At 40.9% G+C, this 23,481-nt stretch overlaps 1 protein-coding gene and 2 long non-coding RNA genes across 6 annotated transcripts; 2 read left to right on the top strand and 1 right to left on the bottom strand.

Annotated features, from left to right (window-relative positions):
* Window positions 1-588: 588 nt before the first annotated feature.
* On the top strand, window positions 589-8,131 carry LOC121723721. The gene is made up of 2 exons (XR_006035019.1): window positions 589-953; window positions 7,990-8,131. It is a non-coding gene; the product is annotated as an uncharacterized LOC121723721 (long non-coding RNA).
* Window positions 2,532-20,368, bottom strand: erc1a (ELKS/RAB6-interacting/CAST family member 1a). Of its 4 annotated transcripts, none has more exons than XM_042109695.1 (19): window positions 20,201-20,368; window positions 18,363-19,372; window positions 15,204-15,581; window positions 13,847-13,921; window positions 13,137-13,292; window positions 12,850-13,017; window positions 11,983-12,150; window positions 11,086-11,223; window positions 10,618-10,758; window positions 10,381-10,521; window positions 9,918-10,111; window positions 9,214-9,225; window positions 8,584-8,668; window positions 8,299-8,430; window positions 7,967-8,127; window positions 7,008-7,155; window positions 6,258-6,353; window positions 4,587-4,630; window positions 2,532-4,423 (listed from the first exon to the last, which is right to left on the bottom strand). In XM_042109695.1, exons 2-18 carry the CDS (start codon window positions 19,056-19,058, stop codon window positions 4,604-4,606), a joined length of 2,916 nt encoding a protein of 971 aa, XP_041965629.1. In that variant the 5' UTR covers window positions 19,059-19,372; window positions 20,201-20,368; the 3' UTR covers window positions 2,532-4,423; window positions 4,587-4,603. The 4 variants fall into 4 exon arrangements, with proteins under 4 accessions (XP_041965629.1, XP_041965630.1, XP_041965631.1 ...); XM_042109696.1 differs by having other exon boundaries at window positions 18,363-19,259; XM_042109697.1 differs by lacking the exon at window positions 9,214-9,225.
* Window positions 8,609-11,914, top strand: LOC121723720. The gene is made up of 4 exons (XR_006035018.1): window positions 8,609-8,687; window positions 9,978-10,135; window positions 10,390-10,545; window positions 11,203-11,914. It is a non-coding gene; the product is annotated as an uncharacterized LOC121723720 (long non-coding RNA).
* Window positions 20,369-23,481: the final 3,113 nt, after the last annotated feature.

The following is a 23,481-nucleotide window of genomic DNA, read 5'->3' as shown; positions in this document are numbered from 1 at the left end:
TAAGCATTATCAGCATATTATAAAATATGATTATTATGATAGAATGTTAATTATTTGTGCAATAATTGACAAATTAATTGCATTAAAAGTAAATTTAATTCAAACGTAGTCTTAGAAAATATCAATCTTACCACACACTTGGGGTGTCAGCATATTTAATCTCAGATGTGTGAATGATTACATGCACGTGAATGTGTGCATTTCTGCACGTGTGCAATAAAATTCAGATGGTGGACAGCTTTCCTGTTTCCTATCATTAAACAGCTTCTACATCTGAAATGCATTGTTAGGTTTTGGCTTTTGACTCTTTTCCCCCTCTGGTTAGCAGACATCAGCTGAGATCAGACCTGTTTACACTAGACCTAATTGTATCCACTTCAGGAATCCCTGGCAAGTTAATCGGAAGGTCATGGTTAAACTTTGAATTATGAATACAAATAACTTTCATACCAAGTGTAATCGGCAAAAACGAATAATTTGTTTTTAAGTGTTACTCCCCTGATTTTGCATTTTGTATTTGAACAAAATTATAACAGAACAGAATTAAATAATTCTGTGTTTTAGTGTTACACTTGGAGACATATCCGATCAGGCAAAACACTTTCTTTAAAATGGAACATCTCTTACCGCAATGTTTACAAATGTCTTTAAACAATGTTTTGTTTCTATTCAGTCAAGTGTTCCTAAACCATTTAGAGTGTTATCTTACGGGAACAAAGCCATCGCTTTAAGTATACCAACCACTCACCACAGTGACCATACATGGACACATCTATTTTTGTGAGATAGCCCTACGCTTTCTACGCTTTCTTATTCAGCATAGAAAAAGCTCAGCCCATCAGTATCACAAACTATGTAAACAATGGGATTTTTCCATTAACCAGCTTACGAAAACATTCAGCTGAAGTTCAGGCTTTGTTGGCGGACAGGCAGGGTACCTGGACCATTTCAGAGTGAGTGGTTACTATGTTTACAAGATCAAGTGCATGCAAAATAATACGGCTCTTGTAAAGACAAAATGCCCACACTCTCACAGATTAATCATATAAAAGTTAACATTGTTTCTGTGGGGAACCTTGCTGGTGTTATTATACCTTTTGCTCTTGCACAATGGACGAGCGAGTGCCATGCATCTGGGTTTGATTAGCTACACTGCGTCAACAACAGATAATGTCAGGTCCTTTTGTTTCCGTCACTAAAGACTTGACTTCATAAAATACTTAATTCTCCTTTTTTGTTAATGAATGCAACTTCATTTTGTGTGATCTCATAGTACCGACCTTTATGAACATCCATACCTAAAACTCAGAATGTCAAAATATACAATTTATTGTGTCAAGGTTCAACATCTGCTCTCCATAACGTTCAAATTCAATCAATCTTAGGTGCTAGAGAGATTATGTAAAAAATGAAACATCACTGGGGGGAATGTTGGCTTCAAGGTGTTCTACTGCCTGTGGCACCACTATTGTTGTGTCAATGTCTTGTTAGGTGTGTATACGGCTGTCATGTATATAGGCTATTTAATTCTCCAAGGTTTCTTATATGAACCTGAGATACAGGGAACAATTTAACAAGCTTTGGTCCTGCAATAAACTGCAGTGTCGCCGTGACATTATTTATTACACAAGTTGAATGGTGCCCTCTGGTATTCATCACAAAGCTGATGCTGGGGCCAAGTTTGAAACAAATGCACCACAAACATCAACAGGGACTGCAACCACTCAGTGTCGGCTTTAACTGCTTGTTTATGTCATTTGTTTTCCTTATCGAGTGAGGACATTTTGGGAAAAGAGAAATAAACCGCCCTAAGCTATGTATGAAATGCAATAAACCAATAATAAATGTGCGTTTGTGCATCGATTCACCCTCGTGTTTGGCTTTAAACTGGTAAGACCTCCAAGGCTCCTATTAAGTATTGTATAATTTTTTTAAATCTGCCGTTTAAAAGTGCATTTGTAACGATGATAGTTTTAGCCAGATGGTCTTTTCTAGCAAGTGTTATTGTTGACTATTGTCCATACAAGAAGACTCTTTCTTGAAATACTTATATGATGTATAATTCATAAGATTATGTAATGATCCATTTTTGTGTACTATTCCAAAGTCGACAGTCTGGTAACTGTATGTTCTATCGGGCATTATTGAAGTTTTTCCACATTAGACAGTTTGTTTTGATGTTCTGTAACATGTTCCCAATTTTCAAACAAACAAGCACACACACACACACACACACACACACACACACACAAGAACTGTGTGTAAAGATGGAGTTAATTAGAGTGTGTTGTCCACTCACATGAGGTAAGGGGCTATCTACGGTGCCTTCAGCTTTAGGCACAACATTGAGCAATGGGAAGATTTAAAGACCCAAAAACTGAATTTTGAACTTGAACTTGCAAGAACAAAAATCCTACAAAATGATTATGGGGTTACTGTTAATGTTGTTCCAGTGGGGGAAAACATGTAACGGTACTGCTCTGAAAGTTTGATGGATCCCTGGGTCTAGACAGAAATCAAGTAAGAGCAGATGAAAGACACAGGTCAGACACATTTATGTACATATTTACAAAGTCAAAACACTCACACACATCTCTTACATTGTTTTACAAGAGTTTACACTCTCTCACAACACACAAAGATACAGCACTGGGCCAAAATCTCTTAAAACATGACAGATAAAAAGTATCTAGAGGGTAGAAGGCTTAGAGAGAGAGAGAAAGAGAGAGAGGGAGATAGACAGATTGATTCAAGACAGAGCATGAGGAGACAGATTGGTTTTGATATTCTCCATTCATGAAAGCACATCAATCCAGCAATGTGATCTCATGAGGCAGATATCCAGGGCTGAAGTCAGCTCCACACATGGCTGATAAGAGCCGATATTCGATGCTGGAGTTCTTTGCCCTCTAGCGGGCACTACCACACTAGAGCTGCCAGCCAATTGTTATGAGTATAGTCTGGAACCCCCAGATGAAAATCAACCCAACTAGTAGATTTTTTACTAGAGTGATCTCTGAGCCATGGAACGTGTTTCAGGTGACGACAACAAGGGAGACCTGGCATTTGAAAACCAGCTACCCTTAGAACTATGGACGTGCTTGTAGAGGATTCACATAGATCCTACAATGACATCAGGTTTTTACTGAGAGGCTATGGATACTCTTGATAAATTTGTTTAACACCTGAGCGGAAAATACGTCTGGAGAAGATGACCGTGGCTTTTTTGTTTACTAGGTTCAGTATGATTGGTATGATCAGTATGATTGAGTTGATATAATTTCTTTCAATGTAGTACTGCATTTCAATGTAATAATTGTCTACATAGATGTCCTTATAGATGGCGTCCAGGCCACAAAATGAATGTAGAGAGAATGTGTTGGATGGCAGCGCTAGGCTACTTTGCCCCTGTTCTTGAAGGAAAATTCATCCATCTTCCTCCTCATACACATAGGGCTATATGTTCAAAATCTAAAGAAGTGGCACAGTTGTCAAAATATATCATATTACTTTCAGTAATTTTGTTGCAGTTAGAAATGCAACAGCTACTTTTGTTGCACTGTCTGTGTAACAAGTAGCCCTAGTAAGTGCTGCATTCCCGTCCTGTGTCAAATCAATGGCATATTCACACAACGTCACATACTGTACAGGAAAAACACTATTTAAAAAATCATTGCACAAGTCACTCAAAGAAGTATGCTATATTTGAACAAATGCACCAATGTTTAGTCATTGAAAATTAAGCCCACAGCTACAGGATGAGTTGCATGAAAGGAGAGAAAGTAGCAGGGGATCTATTATAGTCGAGGTGAGACAACCATTTTTTTCCAGAGTCTGGGGAATGTGTAAAAACTTGTAGGACATGCAAAACAACACCATGACACCTGTACGGTTGTTATTTGCTGTTTTGATTATTGTAGAATCTAAGAATTTGTTTACTTTGGCTACTGACAGAGAAGTGTACCTTGCTTCAGGCCTCTGGGCCACTGCGGTTAAGGATGGACCCAACCAATCAGAGCAGCAGAGTCCCAGTCAAAATAAACTCGGTAACCTCAATACTGATTTGACTACACTGCACATTTTACTTCAGGGTAATGAAAGGTCGTCCCTGATACATTTCAGAACTTCACATATTTATCTGAATGGTTCACCTAACTGAATCCCAAAGAGGGTGCAACAGTCAGGAGGGTGTTGCCCTTTACTGGTCTATATGAATACAGTGGAGCAACACTGATTTTTGACACTGATCTTTCTACTCTCCTCCATTTTGTGCAAATAAATACAGTTAGATTCTCGAGGTGGGTGAGAAGTGGATATGACAGCAGGGCCAGGCGTAACAGGAGATGAGGCTCTTGTCTGGAAGGCAGACGATGATAAAGTCGTCAAAGTGGGACATGGTCTTACGGCCGTTCTCACTCCAAACCTGGTGGAAAGACAGAACAGAAATATTGTTTCAACCTATAATTTATATATGCATGCATTAGACTGTGTTCATACAAGCATGTTCATGGTTCATGTTGAGGCATTACGCAAGTGAGATCAAAAATACAATTGAAAACTAATGTGCCCTCAAATGGAATACTTACCCTTCCAAAAAATGATGTTATGCCCAAATGCCTTCCTCATCATCCTTTGTTTGGCCATGGGAAAAGAAAATAAAAAAATATATTAGTATGACGTAAAAAGAAGTGAATATCAGAGTGAATATCATGACCAATCTTTTAAATGCCCCCTAAAGAGTTTTTTTTTTTACCTTAAAATAACATTTCCAAAATCATTTTGACAGTACATAAACTCTTAAAAGGGCGAACAGCACTTCTGCCCTACTCTGAGCATGTCTTAGAAAGTTTGGTGTTTGGGTAGGAACACTGGCCCCCTCCCGAAATCAAAATGGAAGAGAGCTGCTATGCTACAGGAATTCAGATATCTCTTTCTATAGACTGCTGTCGGTGCATTCCTTCTACAGAATACTTTATCAGAGTTATGTTCACTTTGTTGCAAAAGAAGCATATTTAGTTTGTTTATTATTGCGCTTCTCAACTGTAGGGGGACCCCGAGAGCGAATCTTCTTTAGTGCTGCTTTAAGTCTGTTTCAAGTCACCGCAAAAATGCGTGTAAGTGTGTGTGTGTGTGTGTTTTTTTTGCACATACAAGGCATTTCAGGCCACAGATATAACATAGGGGACACAATGAAAATAAATTAACACTGCCCTCAATGTCAACACTTATTTCTTTGCATTGATGTGCTACTATAGAGTTGATGAACTCCGGTGATATGCAAATTCCTTGCTGCAGACGACTTTATTTTCAACACTTTATTTTTTATCAACACCATCAGGCCGTTTTTTAAAAGTAAATGTTCCAATCAATGATCCAGGCAGCACGTTTTTCTTCTCTCTCCTTCAATTTACAGTCTACTTACAGTTTACTTACAGTTTTTACTGACTAGAACGTCTCGGGGTCAAAGGTCATACGGAATCGATTAATCTGCACTAATTTTTTAATCAGTTATTTTTTCTCAAATTAATTAATCGAAATTAATCAGTTATTTTGACAGCCCTAGTATTGAACATTGAGTGGATTAACTTGCTGGCAAAGTTAAGGTTATAGGTGCCTGTATAGAAGATGCCTGTATAATTTGAGATAGTAGTAAAAGTCAGGTGGTGCAACGAGGTAAAATATTAATTCAAACCAAGAAATAGTAGAAATATGTTGTACCTAATTATTATATTAAACAATATTCTTTTTTATTTGTATAGTATTTATTCACATTTTAAATGTAAAGTTGGATGTTGGAAAATCAAAATACCCGCTCTCTACAATAAAGTAGCTTATTCATCATAACTTACTTTTAATACCAAGGTACTACAAAATAATAATGTGTTAAGCACTGTAGACCATCTCAGGTATACTTACCAAAAAAATCAAACAAGTGTGGGCTTTTAAAAAAAAATGTACCGGTATGTATTAAAATGTATTAAAACACCTGTAAATGCTGTGCTTTGTTGAAACTTGCAAAAAAAATGCATTCTGTCCATTATTATTTTGAAAACACGTTTTTAAAAGCCTTTTGTCAATGACCCGTGTGTTTGCCAACATATTTTGTCAGGTGCTCATTGCATTTCCAGTACCAGTTCCAGTCCAGTTCCATACCAGTATGTGTTTAAATAAAAAATAGTGTCTTTTACACCATATGGAAACTACATTATGTGCAACTGCCATGTGTGACATTCTTATCCTATGCAGCTAACACCAACCTGATCAGGGGATGGCTTGTGATTGGTTTGGTTGGCTTGTGTTTTCAAGTGTCCATCTTCATAGCTGTCTGCCATTAATTTCATGCGGTTTTGAGTCTGCCCAAAGCAGATGTCAGTCACAAAGGAAGAGGAAAGAAGGTAAAGCATACACACTTACAGTACTAGTCCATTATTGTCAATAACCACGTTTGCATTGACACTTCTATTCCGATTAGAAACGGAATAACGGCTCAATCGGAATAAAAATTATATAAACACCTCAATCGGAATGAAAATTCCTGATCCGATCAGAATTTTAATCGGAATGAAAGAGGTGGTGTAATCCGCTCCTATTCCGAATGAACACCCATGTATACGGTCATTTGGATTGACTGCTGTATCTTCTCAAGGAAAAGTAGGCAACAATGGCTATTTTGATCAAAGATTCTAAAGCACTTGAGAGCACCTGATCAAAATAGAACGTACCCCATGTAAACAGACGGAACAAATTTTTCAATCGGAATAGTTTAATCGGAATGACAACAAAACTGTCCATGTAAACGTGGCTATTGTTTATGCAGAAGAGTCAGAAACATGTCAGTCCTTTATGACCATTTAGATTGCACAACTGTACCATTTAGAAGGTGAACATTTATAATATCAAAATAAGTTACCACAGACTTATTACAGTTGCAACTCCATATAACCCGAATTTAAGGCAATGACCACAACAACTGGAATGATTGGTATGACCGATGGGGAAGCTCACACCTGCTGCTTGAGCTGCTGTACAAGGCGGTCCTTTTCTCTGCGCAGCTGGGCCACTTCTTCCTGTGTCTTCTTCTTCTTTGAGGAGGACAGCTCCAGTAGAGCAATATTTGCATCTTTCTCACTAATGGCTGCCAACAGTGCCTCCTGTCTATAATGCAAAGGTTCATTCTATATTTTAGAAAACATTTACGAAATGTAGACAAACATACACACGTTTGGCATCCCTCTGGTAGCAGTTATACAGTTGCATTTAAAGCTAGGAGTTTGAAGTAGAGTCAATCAGATATCAACATTTATCTGCATTGTATTAGGATTACTGGCATTCAGCAACATTTTCAGATTATGTAAGTGCATGGAGAAGATTATACGCAAAGGGTCTTGCCAGGTTGTTGTTTCAGAAACAATGTAATGAGTATGCAAGTCTGACAGTAATTAACTTTTTATGTTGACTTTGCTACAGAGACAGTCAGTTGGCTTTTGAATATGAATTACTATTCATTATTGATTCAGTACAAACATCTTTTAATCTTTACCTTTATTTTGAATGTAATGTGTGTCTTCCACATGTGTTGACTTTAAGGGAACTAATGAAAACACCATTACAGTACCTACACGCTGACTGCTCAATATTACTGCGATCTAAAAGTTACAAATCAATGTGAGAAAGCCACCGTGAGTAAAGTCCCTAATGCTCTTGGGGGAAAAAAATGGTAAAAAGAAAACCCTGTAATGTGTCTCAGTAGTTTTTCATTTAACATCAATATCCCTTTATAAATGACTACCCTTTCATGGTAAAACGGCATTCTGCTATCTGAAGTTGAAAGTAGAAAGCCAGAAAGCCCTGAAATGGTTATACAAACCGCCGACAGATGGTTCTAGGCTGAATATTTCTTTGCTCTTTGTTGAGGACAACTATGTTTTTTTCCTTTATTTTAAGAGAGTATTCTGAGCAGGCTTACTTCATCTCCAGCACTTCCTCCAGGTGCCTCCTGCGCTCAGCCCTCAGCGTCGTCAGGTGAGCCTCCTTCTCTGCCAGAGACTGCTGGGTAGACGACATCTTAGCTTTCATGGACTCCAGCTCCAGTTTCACCTTCTCCATGGCTGCAAGCAGTTCCTCCATCTTCAAAAAGAAAAGGCAACAATCTTAATTTAAATTAATGTTCCACAGATCCACCATTACATTGTTGTTCTAAATGATAGTTTCACATAGACACATTGTGACATCCTTTTATATGTTTTTCTTATCTGTTCTTCCTGCCTTGACACACGTCTGGAACTGTATATGTCTGACCTGTTTCTCCTGGTGTGCCCGAGCAGCCTCCTCCTGGGCCAGCACCATCTCCCGCTCAGCCGTGATCTGGACACTCTCTCTCAGCGCCTCCTCCAGCTCCTCGATGCGCTCAGCCTTCTGCCGCAGAGAGTCCTGACAAGAGAGGAGAAGATGACATTTACTAGAGACAAGTGCTCATACAGGACCACAGAGTTAGAGGTGATTATTCCATGACGCCTGTCAAACACGTTGTTCTCTCCCTGGTCTCCTGACCCTTGATTGGTGAGCCTACTGTAGGTGCGTTACCTGCTGGGGACCGTCGCTGCTGTTTCTGCCCTTCTCCGCAGGATGTTTCTGGGTGCTGGCCTTCTTGCTCTGCTCCCTTATTTGCCTACAGTGACGCACAGAAGGTGAGTTCATCAAGGACACACTAGAAGAGGTGAATGATGAAGGTCCTTCAACAAACATTGGAACTCAATCTGGGCTTCACTGCTCTGAATGTAAAATAAGATCGATTGCATCGTCATCCCATTTCATGATAACTGTTAACATTACTGCAGTGACAGATGTTGGTCTCTGTTAATGTTGTAATCAGATGGAATTAAACAGATCTGAAAGGACATTTGTTTTTTCAGCCTCAAAGGACCTTCAGGGGTAAGATGTCATGGGTGCTCACTGAATGACAAACTGAAGGAAAGCCTTCTGTCTTTACCTTTTAAAAGCTGCGCACAGTAAGACAGTAAAGCCATGTAAATGATCACATGGAGTTCTTTATTGTTAGCAAGTCCAGTCTGTCTGTGTAGCTAAAAATGGCTAGACCTATGGCTAAAAATCCATGTCCATTTTTAGCCATAAGGGATTAAGGTTTTGATAAAGTACTGCAAATACTAGGTCAAGGAGAACTACAACTAAGGGGATATTGGGATGTCCACTAACCTCGATGTCACACTAGACAGAATTTGCCAAGGAAAGAAGATGACAAAAAAAAAGAATCAGAAACAAGAGAGAGGTAACTCAGCAGTGAATCTGAAAGGGAAAAAAGTCAATCTGCACAAGTTAAAGAAATAAATAAATCTTTACTTAAACAAAAAGATGCTGACATCCTGTCATCATTGTAGTTGTAATAGTAGTGATCATGAATAACACTTGGAGGAGTAGTAGTGGTGTAAGAATACTAATAGTTTTCAGAACTGTGATGCTGCAATAGTCTGCATTACACTTGGCAGTCAAATGGCCTTGATACAGCATCACAACCCATTATAAACTCATACACATAGCCACAGGACGTTTATTTATAAGGAAATGTTGCCTCCGATTTCTATTGTGTTAAAAAGCATTGGGTGATTTAGTGCATTTCAGATTCTGCTTCTAAACTTGGTCAGCTCTGTTTTAGTCTCTATTTTAATCATTTCACTGGGGGGAAAACACAAAACACAAAGAGATTCATAAGTGTGGTATCCCTCATAGTATGTAGCCCTGTGAGCAGAGGTGGGCCTTAGTAGCACTCCATAACACATCAGCAAAAGAAAAGATTGCTCTAAAAAAAGTTGTCTACTCCCACTCAGGTACAAGTTAAATAGTTTTGGACTGCAGTGATCACTTTTGAATCCAAGAAGGGGAAAAAAGTTTACCGTACTTACCTCTCCAGCTCATTGATTATTCTGTCTTTGTCATTCTTCTCATTTTCCATTTGGCGCAAGATCTCCAACAAACGGTCAACCTCCGCTTGGGCCTTCCCAGAATCCTCTCTGTGTCTAGCCACATCTGTCTCCAGAGCGGCGATCTTCTCAGATAGCTCTGAGTTCGCTTGTGCATCAGCAGCTGCATGTTTGGCCTGTGCGGGTCATCCACACACAAGGTATGGTGTTACAAGAACACATGACACAGTAGAATCAAATACTTAGTAGTGTTAGAAGAAAAAAGTTACTCTTAAAATGCATATGAAATAGGAACTCTAATATCTGTTATCAGACAAAAGCATTAACAGGAAACCCTTTGGAGTGAGAAGCTGGCCCTACACTACGAGTAACCCCAAATCAAGGCAATTCAAAACTGTGGCATGCGAGTCTGTGTGTGCTGGTCATCTCTCTCCACCACTCTGACCCTCTTCAGCTGGTTCTCCAGCTTGCTGCACTCCTCTCTACGCTGCTCCAGGGCAATCTCGAGGCTCTTCAGCTTGGAGTCCTTCTTCAGACCGGACGAGGCCAATGAGGACGCGTGCTCTTTCAGATCCAGCAAGGACGTCTAGGAACAATGATTCAATGGCAGGTAGTATTATGCAAAGTCGTCAGCTGATCAGTAGTCTTGGCGAGTCATGGAAGCTGTGGTTGTTTCTCTCACCTCTCGCTCTGACAGGTCTCCCTGTAGGAGAGACACTTTCTCCTTGAGCTCCTTCAGCTCCTTCTTGCTGGTGTCCAGCTCCTCTGACTTCTCTCGCTCCTCGCGGTCCCTCTGTTCCTTCAGACGCTCAATGATGCGGTCCTATACGCCGCACACACACACAACCATTTGAGAAAGGAATCAACCAAAATGTCAAATGAGCTGTCAGTGTTCCAACCCTTTTAAAACGCTATAAAATTATAGACATATCAAATGTGTACTGCCATATGTGTGCCACATAATTGATCATATACTGATCACACCAGACGCACACAAACAATTCACCAAACTTACATGTTTTGATACCCATAATCATTAAGTTATGTAATTATTTGTTATTGGATAGTAATATTCAATTCATGAAGTTCATTCATATGTTCAACCCCTCATATGCAGTCCTCATAAAAATTAAATTTAGTCTGGAGTGACCTTCTCAGCAAGTGAGTCCTCCAGGGTGCTGAGGACAGTGTCTGTGTTGGAGGTGTCCGTCTGGAGGGACTTCAGCCTCTCCCTCAGGCTGCTGATCTGCTTCTCCTTGTCTTTCAGCTGCTCCTGGAGGTTCTCAATCTGGGGATGGAACATCAGCCACATAGATCTCATTTATGAGACATATCGTTCACGCACTAACATTGTTTTAACATCTCTGAGTTACACCTGAAGCCAGGCCTTAAAGGTGCAGTCTGCAATTTTGTTGTCCAATTTTAACTGTTGGCAAATGTTAGTACCGGTAAGTATATTTAATCCAATCCCATTAAAACGTGCAACAGCCCACTAGCTCACACCAAAAACAAGGTAACATTAACTGACAAGCTGACAAGATCAAGATAGTTTACTTATCAAATATCCATTTATCTATAATAATCTGTAACAGTGACGAGAGGCCTACATATTATATAATTATTACATATTATGAGACATAATAAAAAGGAGCTGGTATGCTAAAAAAGTAAAATGACTGCCATTGCCATGACAAGGCGTTTTTGTGATGGATCCATTTCTAAAAACGTGCAGGGGCCCAAACTGTGCAACTGCAGCAAGTTTCATGCTTTTATGAAAACGTGAGCACCATTTTCACACCACCTGGGCTATTACTATGAAAATCAGCTCTTTTAGACACATGTGTGAACATCAATACAACCTGACCTCCAAATGAACCCCATGGGCCATTAGTTGACCTACGTACCATGAAAAACTAGACACCATTAGGGTTCTAAAATGCCAAGCAGGTGCATGGGAACATATTTCTCCTGCTCGCTCGACCAAATGTCACTTATAATGTAGTTGACTTATGATTGATGACTTGCCTGTGCTTGTCTGAGATCTTACCTTTTTCTGCAACACATTAACCTTGCGTTCCTTAACATCTAGCATGTCTTTGAGGTCATGGATCTCCCCGTTGAGGGTACTCTTCTCCTCTGACATCTCCTGGATCTGCTTGCTCTTCTTGTTCAGCGTGCTCTCCTTCTCCTCAAGACGCAGTCTCAGAGCATCCACCTACAAATACGGCCAGTCACATTAGGCTCTCGTGCTTTCTTGAAAAAAGTAGCTGAACGCAGTACATGAACGAAGAAAATACAGGGCTACCACTACTTCAACGGATTATAGCTGCTAGATATCACCCAACAGGCAACTCTTTTCCACCAGGCAACTCTTTTCCACATCGTCACAGACTGTGGTGTGTGTACAGAATGTGCTCTTATTCTGCCCCCAAGTGGTGTTACAAAACCCTGCACCAAAACTTTATATTTTCATTATTACCCATGACATTATATATTCAGTTGTGCACAACAAAGCAATGATTGGTTACAGTTCCTCTACATTCTCTACTCATTATAGTCCTACTTTTATAATAAACAGAAGTAGTAGGACCCTCATCACCTGTCTAATGAGAGTGTCTCTAATCGTGTGGCACTATTCACATAAGCTGTAGCCTGTATTTACAGTTATATGACTGTAGTTGTAGTCTATATTCTATGCTTGTAAAAATAGCAATTATCTACTTAAAATAACTAACAAGTTTCCAGTACATAAAAAACTTTGGGAAAGTGTTTTCCTTTTAGACTATGATATTGGCAAAGCTGTTAGTATTTTTGTGACCTGATTTAAAGTGTGACCAAAGCTGTTATGAATGTGTGCTTGAATCTCAGCATGCCAAATCATGCTCATTATAACATACTCATTTCAGTGCCGTACCTCTGTTTGCAGGATGGCTGCTCGCTGTTCTTTAGCTGTTAGCGACTCTTTTAGCACCTCAATGTGTTGCTTGCTGTCCGAAAACTGGTTGGTCAATGTTTCTAGTTTGGTTTGCAATCCCAGGAGTTGACTGTCTTTTCTGGAAAGGTCCTGCTTCACTTGATCCATCTGGCAAAAAGCAGAGTTACCCCACAAATGACCATACAATTACCAAAATCTATCCAAAACACCCAACAGGACACTGACCATCATTACTGGGAGGGAGGACATTCCTGAGCAGCAATTACCTTGCTCTTCATGAACTTGGTGTGGTTGCGATAGACCTCCATTTGCTTGACCTCCTCCTGGCGCTCCTCACAGGTCAGCGCGCTGCTGGAGCGCAGCATCATCACCTGGTCCTCCAGCTCCCGCAGGCCGCGCTCCAGAGAGCAGATCTGAGAGTCCTGGGGACGGACGGACGGACACAGCCATGTCACTCACTGCAGGAGCTCTTCACCAAGACTGTGTGTGCTTCTTAACCCATTTGGAAATACATCAAATCAGACTGTAGGACAGCATCTGTTCTAGTGCTACACAACAAGTGTCCAAACTGAGCTAGCTTCACAGCACCTTTTTAAACCGTTTATACCTGTAGCACTAGGAATGGAACACCTCTCCTGAGGACAGTACAGTATATCTGAAGTCTCAGAGTCTCTTAAAAGTCTTTAGATTGGAATTTCTGAACGATGATGCTAAATATTTGGAAAGTTGTTAACTCGTAAACAATGTTCATATTTTTCAAAATGTTTTGCTCATATTATGTCTTTTATTGTCTTTCAATTACTTTCTTGGTTGAGTCACAGTAGCTTATGTGGTATGTAATGACTTGCACTTTAAGTAGATTTAAGTAGAAGTAAAAAGGAAATCATGAAAAGTCATGGCAAAAGATAGTAGACATGGTGATTATTTGAACAAGCAAACTGATTGTGCACATTCATGAAGTAGTTTTAAGTGTCACCTTCATTTCAATAACTGTTTGCAGGGCCTTGGTCTTTGTTGAGTCTGGGGTTCCTTCATAGCGACGGAGCAGCTCCTATAGACAGTAATATGTTTCATACAGTTCAGCCCACAAATATGCCCTAGTCTATATGCAAATTATTCACTGTTTTCACATTGATCAATTGAAAATTGATATTAATGCAAAGTGGATGCAGAGATCAGAAATGTAAAAACAAGTAACAGTAAGACACACACTATGCTGCCAAGTACTCATGCTAGAACATGCCATATCTGCCCACTACAGGCCAACACCCATCCTCCATTAAGTCTCTGTTGGCATTACTTGCCATCTCTGGTTTCTTGTGAACTTCTGGTTGTTAAAAAGCTACTCTGTAATGCTGTTCAGTGAGCACCTGGAGCCTTTAGAGACAGATGTTTACTTCAAATACAACTAGTAGAGTTACCAGAGAAGTATCTGGGCTTACAGATTTAGGTCTCATTAGGCTTTTGTGTGTGTTGTCTACGTCTAACTAATGAATATTAAGATACAGATCACCAAAGTCCAAACCAAGTCATCAACTGAAAATGCTACTACAAACATAATGCAGCCTTCTGAACAATCCACTGCCGAATAAGACACGAAACAGCATCACTCTAAAGGCGAATGCACATCTGAGTTCAAAGCATACACTGCGATGCCAACTGTTTGTTGAGTCCTGTTGGCTCACTGTGTTGCCTGTGTGGGCGGAAAAAGTTGCACTATACATACTGTTCAGTACAGCAACGCCTGCCCACTGTCAACTAGCACGTAGGCTACGTTCTACTGCTGTGCCATATGTGGATATGGGCTACAAAACATAGCTTTTCTTGCTCACTATTCTTGCTCACCTAAGACAGTGCATAATATATATCTACTTCTAATCAAGTATATGTTTTCTAACAAGTTGCAAATGACACTGGCATTGCCAGTCTTTTGATTGTGTGGAGGAAAGAGGCTGAGGGAAAAAAAAGGTGAAACTGTGTTATTAGATCCAGTAAAACGCTAACTAACAGGATAGTATCTCCTTAGGGGAATATTTGATGATTACACTGTGCTTCTTAGCAAGAAGTAGGCAAGGCAATTAGAGGAACCCTGACGGGTTCTGATGGCAATTCAACATGCTAAATCAACATGCTGAATCGGTCATAAACTAGATGCCAGAGGTCAGTTAGTGTTGGCTGAGCCGCACACACTGCACCAATTGGAGCAACAGATGCTCCTCGACTGGCCAGACCTTATCGGATGTCTGACCGTCGGCTTGGTCAGTGGTCCCTATAAGAGCATGTGTGTGTTGGCTGGGATGTGGTTGCAGTCCAGGTGAGGTCAGTGTGCCCACCTCCCTGAGTGCGGCCATCTCCTTGTCCCTCTGCTCCAGCAGGTTCTCCAGGTGGTGCATGTGCATCTCGGCCTCGGCCAGTCTCTGGGTACGCTCGTGGTCCTCCTCGCAGGCCTTGGTCGAGGGCCCCTTGGTGTGCAGCATCTCCAGCAGCTTCTTGATAGAGTCATCGCGGGCCAGCAGCGTCTGTTTCTGGGTCTCGATGCGCAGCTCCATCTCCTCCAAGGTGCGGCGCAGCAGGAAGAGCTCCCGGGCCTGCCGCTCATGCTCCTCTGTGGGCTCAGAGGCCAGGGGCTCGCTGGGTGGCTGAAGGAGCTGGTTCAAGTCACGCTGAATGCGCAGCTCCGCTTGCAGGGCTTGTATAGTTGTTTGAAGATGCTATGATAGGTGGTGAAAATACAAACATAGCAAGAATCACAATTAGGTTTATATGTACAAAATTCAAAAACAGCCTTTTAAAACTTTGAGTGTAAGATAGTACATGAATGCATTTTTTTGTCTTCATCTTAAATTGTTAGCTTCATCGTAAGTGACACAGTTGAGTTGAGTTTGGGAAAAGCATTTGACTGATACTGTGGATTCTTTTAAATGCCAGGCCATTTTGGAGTAGAAGCATTCTCTCACTAAAACTGGTTGATCAATGGACTTTCCAGCAAGACAATGATGATCCTATAGCAAAACCTTGACTTAATGGCAATAGACTTGGAATGTTTGGCTACATCAGTCCTCAGATTTAAATCCCACTTAAAATTTAAAGTAGGTGGTACTTTACTTGGTACACAAAACCAGAATACCTTGGAGGTTAAGGGCTGGAGTTTTATGACATACAATAGACCTTTTTTTGTTGTTGTTGTATTTATTTCAATGTTATGGCAAAAATGTGAATATGCTATGTCCTTAAAGGGGGTATGTGCAGAATTCTGTAGGATTTTAGTTGTCTCTTGCGCTCTTTCATCGACTTAAATTACACTGAGATACAAAGTGGTATTACAATAGAGTATGGTCCGAAAATTGTCCAAAGCTTTTTAGCTAAAGGTGGATATCCAGGCAACAAAGAATTAAAAATGTTTACAACAAAATAGTACACATGGCCCCTTTAATTAATAATAATTTATTGTAAAAAACTGTGTGTGTAGGCCATAACCAGGGAGGAATACCTTATGATACAGCTATTCCATTAAGATACAGATGACAAAGTCATCCACAAAAAGCGACCTAGCCTACATACAATGTACAAAACTACTACTAACAGTATTAACTAAGACTACCAGGCTACCATTTTAGGTATACCATGAATAATGTTAACATTAGCAAACAATGTCTGTTACATATGAAAGGTTCATTCTGAATGTCATGTATAATGAACATATGGAGCTGACATTCAACGCTTCTGAGCTTACTGGAGTATACAAACAACCGAAGCTACACAATCCTTTTCATGCTCACCGCCTACAGTCTTCTGGAAGAATGTGCTCTAATGCATGTAAAATCCTCATTATTCTGGTTTCTAAAATTGGCAGTTATGCTTATGTGCTAACATGTGTCACCAATTACAACTGATGCTGCAAGTCTACACTACCTCTTCTTGTCATTACTGCACTGACAGCATGATTCCCAAACACATTTAGCAAAAATATATGTCACAGAAATAGCTGGCATCTGCCAAATCACTATGAAGGTCCTATTTTTATGATGGCATGACAGCCATTTTGCAGACATGCAGAGTTTGAAACTAATCACTGAAATGAGAGGAATCAATGTATTAAAGTGGAGAAAGTGGATTAGCCTACAGCAGCGCGGGTGCTCCAGGAGTCCTGCTGAGGCTCCCTGAGTGGGTAATTAACCAGACAGCTGTGTAAAGGGACTGGAGGAAATGTGAAAACAGTCATCTTCCATTAGAGGGGAACGATTGGCTGGAAATACACAACTGCAGGCTGAAGACACACGAGTTCAGGACCCATAGTTGGTTTAAGATGTAGTCTCGTCGCCAAACTATACAGGACACCATATTATTTACCAACTGTCTGAAAAGCAAACCAAAAGCATTCATTTTGTTGTCTGACCTAAGGCCAAACATATAATCCTACCCAAAATTAGTGAAATTAGACAGACACTGGCGCCATTATGAGTGCATTCTCTGTTATTTGGTAGTGATTGCTTTATTGGCTGTTGTGTTTAAATACACTGCAATTTCTGTTTGTTTTCCCCTCCTTTTGCCACCGGAAAATACTAAAACAAAACTGGCCTAATTCTAACCTGTTAGTTTGTTTTCATTGACTGCAACTGATAATGTTCTTGGTGTCTTTCTCCATACATGTTATGCCCCTGAAACATCTGGTTCCCTGTAGCTTGTGTTTATGAAACATTTAATTTCTAAAGAAGATCAATCAATTCCTATAAACAATGACAACTGCTAAACTTTGATACTGACTGTGTCTGTAAGACACACAACTCAGCTTTGTCACTGTACAGTCAACTGTACACACATGCACAGTAAATTATAAGAGTAAACATTTATTTAGACAATGCGGGAAATTATGATTTTCTATTAAAACAGGCAAATGTATATTCAGTAGCAAGACTCATCCTCATCAGCTTCACAGAAAAGATAATTTACCCACATTTAATTAACCAGTATTAAGATGGTGTTGACCAGACAAATTTTATTAAACAATTCCACTGTCTATTGGATAATTCCACCATAAAAACTATGAGCTTATGGTGTAAGCTATAAAAGAAACTAGACAAATCAATCTAGACAGATTGTAGTCAAATCTAAGTGTCTGTACCGACATACTCTTGTGTATCATGTGGGAAAGAGAGAGCAGATCGAGGCATGTAAGCTTCCACCATCCCAGGATCCCAGTGCTTACTGTACTGCACATTTTCCCATGAGGCCATTTTAAAATCACACCCTTTACACAGTACCTTTAAAGAATCCAGAGCTATTTCATAACTCTACTTATGTATGTCATCTTTAACATCAAATGTGGGTTAATATGACCGGGGATTTGTAGCCTTTACTCTCCTCTCCATCTCTAAACGTGCTTGTGTCTGACATTAAAGGATGAGAAAAAGCAAATTTCATAACATCCTAAGCCAACTTTAAAACACTGGTTCAAGATGCGCACTCACTGTTGACACTGTTAATATGCCTACCTGAGTTTCATCCTGAAGAGCACGGTACTGCTCCTTCCACACAGAGATCTTGGCCACCTCGTCCTTGCGCAGGGCGCGCTCCTTTTTCAGCTCAGGGCTCCAGAAGGTCTTGATGGAGTTCATAGAGGAGCTGAGCTTGCTCTCCTTGATGTCCACCTCCCGCCGCAGGAGCTCGTTCTCCCGCAGCACCTCCTTCAGCTGCACCTGCAGCTCCATGATGGTGTTGTCCCGCGCCTGCCGCAGGGAGTGGGGCACCGTGGAGGCCGCATGGAGCTCTGCGAAACCCACCGAGTCGCAGGGGGTCACCGCCACGCCAGGAAGTGCCACCGCCATCTCTGGTGTGCTGCCCATGACAGCTCCGCGGACTCCATAGGGCACCCGTCCACTGGAGCGCGCCAGGGTGACCGTGCTCTTGGGCAGATCAGAGGTGGTGGCTATAGCTACCTCGTTGTCACTCATGTACATGGGTCCAGAGGTGGCATAAGCTGCGTTGAGGGACTGTATGTTTTCCATGGAGAGAGTCTTTCCCCCACCTCCTGGGCCCCCGCCACTGCCACCCATACTATTGGTGCGCCGGTGACCCATGCGAGGGGAACGTGGCAGGCGCGGGGAGCGTCCTGAGCTCTGGCTATTCTTTCCTGCACCATGGTTGGCCTTGGAGTCATTTTTGTTGACTGAGCGAGCACTACCATACATGTTGGCTATCTGTGATAGTTTTTGAGGGAAATATTACAAATACTATATGATTTGACTGTGAAAATGAGGAAGGTGGTTCTTCACCTTAAACAACTTGGACGGACACTTATTCTCAAACACTGGTTTGAACATTAAACTGAATGTTTTATTGATGAAGTAAAGGTACAGTTCCTCCAGATCTCCTTGCATGGTATCTGTGATCTGAAACCAGAAAGGGCCAGTGTAAGCATAGGCTCAAAAGCTGATGGATCCTCTGAATGACAGTGCATTACAACAGCACATAATAGGGTTGATGTGTCATGTCATATCTGTGTCTGAAAAAATCCAAACAATATCAAAGCTTACCAATTACATTTAGGTGCTCAGGGTCAATAAATCAGACAAAGCTATTATGGACATTTTCTAACCATAGGCTATACAAGGATGTAAAATAAGCTTATCGAGCACTTAAACTGAAAAGGAGAAACTCCAATTCAGTTAGAGCTATTGACTCTGATCTTCACCCAAGGTTACCATACTTAAAATTTAACCATCAAGGTCTACTGCGAAGAGTATTTGGACTCATTTGTCACAGATATAATAATCTGCCAAATTGTGAATGTAGTTGTCATTTATATTTAGATTTGGTTTTATTTGCAGGTTTCCTCTGAGGAATGGGTTGTACCCCTCAGTCTTCATCTAATGCAAAAGCTCTCTAAAATAATGGTCATCACCTAATAGCCTATTCAATTCATGTTGTAATTGTCATCTGCATTCTCAAATAGCTTAACAATGCACCGACAAAAATAACTAAAAGCCTAAGAACGTGTGATGCTGACAATACCAATGAGAACCGTCAAAGCAATGATACAGATGTCTCCCTTTTCACCGTCCTCCTCCACCATTGCGCCCCACACCACACAACCATTACACTAGGCTACTCTTAAAATGGGCTAGAAAATGTACGATAACTTAACAGCCTCCTCTGCCTTTTTTAACAAACAAGCTGTGGACTATTTGCAATAAATACATGACTGTGTAAGCTAGCCTAGGTTCTGCACAAGATTAAATGTAAACGACCATTCAAGATAAGACAGCACCATTCGAGTCTATCAGGCTCATGTAAAGGCTATATGATGAAAATCGTTAATAAATCAAACTACCTTCTATGTACCATCAGGTCGAGGGATTGCGTTGTAGCCGGAGTCAACGATATTGCGATGAATTTAAAACCAGGCATTCTTCGATTCCATCATAAAAAACCTTTTCATTTTTTATTTCTGTAGGCTCTGCCAGCATCTTCCCAGAGCCAGATGATTTCAGTGACGTAAACCTTACGCTGTGCGCTTATGACGTGCAAAATGTCAAGCTTGTCTACTGTCGCCATTCCGAGACCATGTGGATAGCAAATAAATGGTTCCCACACAAAAAGTAACCTGTGCTAATTGGAAATTGGGCTATTTTCTTCACACAGTAAAATGTTGACAGGAGGTTAAAATAAGTCATAGCCTAGGCTACAATACCATGAGCTTAAAAGGAAAACCTCTTTACAGTGCAAGAGCGGTCAAGCGGGCAATTTCATTAAGATGTGCAGAATCCTGCATGATGTAAATTAAGCTATACTATTTGTGTACTGACTATACTAACAGGCCTACCAAGAGATTTTTTATTCTCAGCACCTGGATATCATGCGCCTCTGCGTCTCTTTCGCATCTTGTAGAGCTCGTATGTGAACAGTAGATGGCGCCTCTGCGATAATTGTAACATCCTTTGTCTCTCCTGATGACCACATCTCACAACAGCAAAAAAAGGAAAATGTAGGCCTATTTAATAGCTGACGAGCAGGCCCAGGTTACAAAGTATCGCAGTCTAGTCTTCTTAAGACATTCCTATCATTGAATAGCCCACCGCCAGGCAAAAGAATGGCAGTAGCTAGTGACTGGACCTACCCCAGTTAACTGTTTCAAAGCCACAACATCTGTAAATCTACAATTGACATCTAATTGACATCTAATCTCCTCTCACACATACAAGGAATTTGATTGCTATCTGTTGTGTCATTGCACAATCTAAAAGTTACTGAGTGTCTATGGACTTTCAAGCAGTTGTCAAGTTTGACATCATGTTTTACTGAGGTGTAAAAATAATATGACACAGAGGTGAAATGCCCTAGTTATTTTTCAACATAAGGAAGAGAAGACAATAAATAATTAAAATAAGGGGAAAGTTTGTTGACCTCCATAAATAAGGGAATAGCTATGAAGAAACATAGGTCTATAGGCCTACTTCCCTGAAAATGCCTAACAGTAATTTAGAAGTTCCAATCAACTGGAACTGTAAGACACTTCGCTGGACAAGGACCCATGTTTATTTTGTCCAACTTATTGAAGAGGATATTAAAAGAGATCACTGTTGGAGGGCAACAGAAAAAGTCCAGAAAAACACAACATTTGTTTTCAAAAATCTAGCTTTTGTAATGACCATAGTCCCCTGGCCCCTGACCTAAAGCTGATAGAAACCTGTGGAGTGAGCTTAAGAGGAAATTGCACAAGAGAGGATGCTGGGCCCTAGAGGATCTGGAGAGATTCTGTCAAGAAGAATAGTCTCAAATTCCCTGCTTTGTATTCTCCAATAGGGGAGAAGATTAAGTGCTGGGCTCGGACTGTTTAGATTAGATTAGATTCAACTTTATTGTCATTGCACAGAGTACAAGTACAGAGAAAACGAAATGCAGTTAGTGCTTAACCAGATGGGTTGGTTGTCACTGATGTGCAGAGTTAGTGTTCAGTAAGGTGTCAGCCACAGGAAAGAAGCTTCTTCTAAACCTGCTGGTCTGGGTGAGACCTATAACGCCTCCCAGAGGGGAGTGGGGTGAACAGTCTGTGGTTTGGGTGAGAACAGTCTTTGATGATGATGTGCGTTTTGTGCAAGCATCGCTTGCTCTGGATGGCCTCGATGGAGGGGAGTGAGGAACCGGTGATGCATTGTGTAGTTTTCACCACCCTCTGTACTGCTTTTTAGTCAGAGGCAGAGCAGTTGCCTACTGGCTAGGGCTTCGAGCTTGTAGCCAAAGGGTTGCCGGTTCGATCCCCGACCAGTAGGAACGGCTGAAGTGCCCTTGAGCAAGGCACATCCAAGGCACCTAACCCCTCACTGCTCCCTGAGCACTGCTGTAGCAAGGCAGCTCACTGCTCCGGTGTATGCTTCACCTTATTGCTCCGGTGTGTGCTTTACCTCACTGTGTGCTCTGTGTGTTCACTAATTCACAGATGGGATAAATTCAGAAACCAAATTCCTTGTATACGCAAGTATACTTGCCCGAGAAACCTGATTTACATGATTTTACATATTGTGACATAGTTGGTGAGGATGCTCTCGATGGTGCAGCGGTGCAGCGGTTATTTCTTGGCCCAAGTAACTATGTTTGTTTCCTATAGAGCCAAGACTATATGCAAACACCAGAGTTTGTACACAAAAACAGCTAAATGATAGTGAGGAGCTGAATTTAACAAAAAGTGTATGGGATTAGAATGGCCTATAATTTCAGTAGATGTCCAGAGTGACTCAAATATATTAGAGCACATGTACTTAAGTATAAGTATATAGTATGTATACTTTTTTGATCCCATGAGGGAAATTTGGTCTCTGCATTTAACCCAATCGGTGAATTAGTGAAACACAAACAGCACACAGTAAACACACAGTGAGGTGAAGCACACACTAATCCCAGCACAGTGAGCTGCCTGCTACAACGGCAGCGCTCGGGGAGCAGTGAGGGGTTAGGTGCCTTGCTCAAGGGCACTTCAGCCGCAGCCCACTGGTCGGGGCTCGAACCGGCAGCCCTCCAGTTACAAGTCCAGAGTGCTAACCAGTGGGCCACGGCTGCCCAAGTTCAAGTACATATGTACATACTTCAAGTACATATGTACTGTATGTTTATGTTGTATTGGTCTATGTCTTTTGTAAAGCTCTTTGAGTGGCCTTTTGTGCTAGAAAATGTGCTGTACTTTACTTACCTCCACACAACATTGCCTTTTAATACCATATTTCACAACATTCCTCTCTATTTTCACCCACTTGACCATCTCCGCTCATTTTTTTCTCACTGAGATACTAGTCTGGCTCCTGTCAATGCATTTCTGTTTCCCTTTAGCCACCAGAATGGTGGTCCAATCAGCGACAAGTGGATGATATTAGTCTCGAAATCAAAAGCTGGTAAACAGTATAGTTACAATGGCTGCAAACATAAACAAAATTGCAGTCAGGAGAATGTGTAATGTATACACCAACGGAATACATTGTTTCCTGACTGCCAATGAGGGTTATTATCAGTTTGTAAAGATAAGGTGCAGTACAGTAGGAAATAACGTTAGGAACCCCTGATCGACGTGATCGGTTAGGCTGGACCAATTTCAAAGTTAATGCAAAGTCTACATCCATTATG

Source organism: Alosa sapidissima, chromosome 11 (genome assembly GCF_018492685.1).
Source record: "Alosa sapidissima isolate fAloSap1 chromosome 11, fAloSap1.pri, whole genome shotgun sequence".
NCBI classification, from domain to species: Eukaryota; Metazoa; Chordata; class Actinopteri; order Clupeiformes; family Clupeidae; genus Alosa; species Alosa sapidissima.
This window is presented reverse-complemented; position numbering and strand designations above follow the sequence as displayed.